Genomic DNA, 3,283 nt, shown 5'->3' on the forward strand with positions numbered 1-3,283 from the left:
AGAATTGGTCTCTTTTTTTTATTTTAATTTTGGAAACACATGTTTTATGAATTTAAATAGAGAGTTAATTTTTTAAAATTTATTTTTTATTCTAAATTTCAAAAATCTATAACTTCTTAAATGAATATAAAAAAATTATGTCATTTGAACTATAATTGATTGGTTTAATACTTATTCATTCATCCTGTATAACGAAGGTAACTTTCATAGAATAAAATAAAATAAAGATTAAAAGTTTTATCAACCGCCATTATTGTATATTGTTCCCAACCACTTTGTTGAGTATGTAGACGTTGACTGTTGAATTATTAGAACAAACAAATCTGTTTAGTCTAATGAAGATCATGATATATACCCGAAAAATAACAACACTCGAATTTTATTCGAACATTTATATATTTTAGTGAAATAATAAAGGAGAGAGAAAAGAAAAAATAAAAGTAAAATAAAGGAATGCTTGAATATGATGATTAGTAACGTGTGAAATAGTACTGCGAATACTGTATATTTGTTAGTCAATACAGTAAATTGTTGTTTATTAGGATAACCATATAAATTAAATTATCTCATTACCTTTATATGAGGAACAAATCAATCAAGGTTACTTCTGACCTCTATATATATTATGGTTGCTCCTTATATAAATAATCCCGAATACGTATAAAATAACATCAAAAGCGTTGAAGCGCGGACCACTACTGGACAGCAAATTAAATAACAGTGTAATTAGGTATGTTTAAAAAAAAATTAGAAAAATAAATAATTTTTTATAAAAAAACAAATAATTTTTTATAAAAATAAATATTTAAATAATATTATTTAAATTAAAAAACTGACTACAAACTAAAAATGTAAAGAATATGTAGCATTTTTTCATTAAATAATCGTTACTTAATAAGAATGTTTATTTCAGTTAAGACACGCTAGGCACGCATAGTAGAAAATATCATGCATGACTACTGCTAACAAATAATTAATAACCTCAAGTCCTCAACAATAATTAATAATTTTATTGGGTGTAAATATTAATTTTTTTAATAAATAATTTTTATCAATTTATATATATAAAATTTATTAGATATAAATATAAATTATATTAATTTATATGTATAAATTTTTATAAGTATACGTATAAATGATATCATTTTTATAATTTTATGTATAAATATAAATTATTATTGAAAAAATATTAGTTCAAAATGATAACATTTATTTATTATGGATCATTGAGGAGAAATTATATATACACGTTAATCGATTCTTAAATTTTGTACTAAGAATATTGATTTAATTTGTAATATTATCCGAAACCTTTAATCCAAATCCAAGCCCCTTTTACGGCATAAGAAAGAAGCACTAAAATTGAAAAAGGAATTTTAATTAGTTGATTTTGGAAGATATTTTTAAATTCTAATTACTCACAAAATAGTATACAGTTCCATACATATGATCACTGGCAGGGTTTACCAGTGTTTCCAATTTCACGTAGCGAACGATTCAGTGATTGTTTCTTCTGCCGCCTCATATTTTCGTTGAACTTCCTTATGAACGCTTCAACTCGCCGATTCAACTCATCATCACTCACCTCCTCCGCCTCTCTCCTCTTGTCATTATCGTCGCTGCCACATACCATCGGAATCTTCTTCCGCTCCTTCATCGTTTTCGATCTCTTCCTCATCGCACTCGATTGTTCCTCCGTTATCGCCTTCCACACCTCATCCATCGTCGGCGCCATCGACGGAGCCGTCTTCGGTGTCGATGTCCACGTCAACTCCGCTGTCTCTGTCTCCGGCGTCGGTGTCCACGTCAACTCCGCCGTCTCTGTCTCCGGCGTCGGTGTCCACGTCAACTCCGCCGTGGCCGTTTTGTATTGTTCCTCTTCTTCGGGCGCGGCTGTGATGCCGTTAACGACGACAGGCTTGACGTCGACGAGAGCAGGAAGATAATCGTGGTGTATGGATAAGGGCGGATGTAGTGGTGGGGATGGTTTGGTGACGTAAGCAAAATGAAGCGGTTGGTGAGTAGGAGACGGAGGAGGAATAGGGTGGTGGAAGATGGAGGAGGCGGCGATAGAGAGGATGATGGCGTTGAGGAGGAGGAAGAGATAGGGTGGCTTGAGGTACGTGAGGCAGAGATTCCACGTGAGAGGCACGTGGGTGGAGAAGAAGTAAGTAATGGTTGGAAGTGAGAGGTTGAGTCCCAAAGCGGTGAAGATGAGCCACGTGGAGAACAAGAAGAGCTTCAGGGAACTAATTAGGAACGCCATGTTGAACTAATAACTAAAATTTATGAAGTGTGTGTGAGATACTGAAAACTGGAATGAACGATGACCTATTTATAAAGCAGAAAAGGGAGCTATATCGTGCAGCGGGTGATGGTGAAATCTGAAGCGTTGGATTTTATATGGTGACTATTTCTCAAGGGTACTGGGTACATCATATGGAGAAAGACACGTATATTATTATTATATTATTTTTTGAAAAAGAATAGAAAAGCAACGCTTTTTATACAAGTATATATATTTTACGTACCGTTTGCTCGTCTTGAATATATCTGGGATATATATACTTTTTTGACACTATTTTCTTGTATTGATGTTGATGTGTGCCCTTAGTTTTTGACACAATCATAATTTTATTTTATTGTTAAATTGTTTTATGAAATTTTATTTATTGTATTTGCAACCAGAAAATTATATTTTTCAAAATTTTTAATGAGAGTAGGCATCGATCCTGTTACATGGTAATTTCCACCAAACGTAAGTAAGTAGTTGACATAATGCAATGATGTTACACATACATTTCAGTGTAAGAGGAGAGAAACTACGGTGAAATTGATAAGATATGTAATATTAATAATTTAATATAGTAGTATATATGTATGTGTTTGGGAGCTTCTTGGTGATGCTTCCCGGACGTAGGCACAAAGCAATTGGATAGAAGATAAAATAGATATGGGAAATTGGGAATGGTGGTTACTTATTTTTTTTCTTCATATAATTCTGGAACATGCCAGGTCTCTATCTCGGCTTTGCCCCTATTTTTTTACGTGTGTTGCCTTAATTGCTTTGACTATATTCCACAGTAGCTGCTACCGTGGCACTGCCCTAATTAAATTAATTTTTTTATACTTCCGCTGAATCTTTTGTACACCTTAGGTTTATATTTTCGGTAATTCTAGAAGTACGAAAAAAAACGTTTAAATAGTTTAAATTTATTTTATTAATATTTGTTTATTATAAAATATATTAAATAAAATTAAATATAATAAATTTTTATAGTTT

The 3,283-nt window shown here is 32.0% G+C and overlaps 1 protein-coding gene across 1 annotated transcript; it reads right to left on the minus strand.

Moving 5' to 3' along the window:
- Nucleotides 1-1,362: 1,362 nt before the first annotated feature.
- Nucleotides 1,363-2,319, minus strand: LOC107480640 (uncharacterized). Its single transcript, XM_016100797.3, has one exon. The coding sequence runs from the start codon at nt 2,264-2,266 to the stop codon at nt 1,451-1,453; it is 816 nt and encodes a 271-aa protein (XP_015956283.1). The 5' UTR covers nt 2,267-2,319; the 3' UTR covers nt 1,363-1,450.
- Between the last annotated feature and the right edge of the window lie 964 nt (nt 2,320-3,283).

Source organism: Arachis duranensis, chromosome 3 (assembly GCF_000817695.3).
Source record: "Arachis duranensis cultivar V14167 chromosome 3, aradu.V14167.gnm2.J7QH, whole genome shotgun sequence".
In the NCBI taxonomy this organism is placed as follows: domain Eukaryota; kingdom Viridiplantae; phylum Streptophyta; class Magnoliopsida; order Fabales; family Fabaceae; genus Arachis; species Arachis duranensis.

Coding starts and splice junctions, on each gene's coding strand:
- LOC107480640 (XM_016100797.3), bottom strand. CDS start 2,266: ATGGCGTTCCTAATTAGTTCCCTGAAGCTCTTCTTGTTCTCCACGTGG.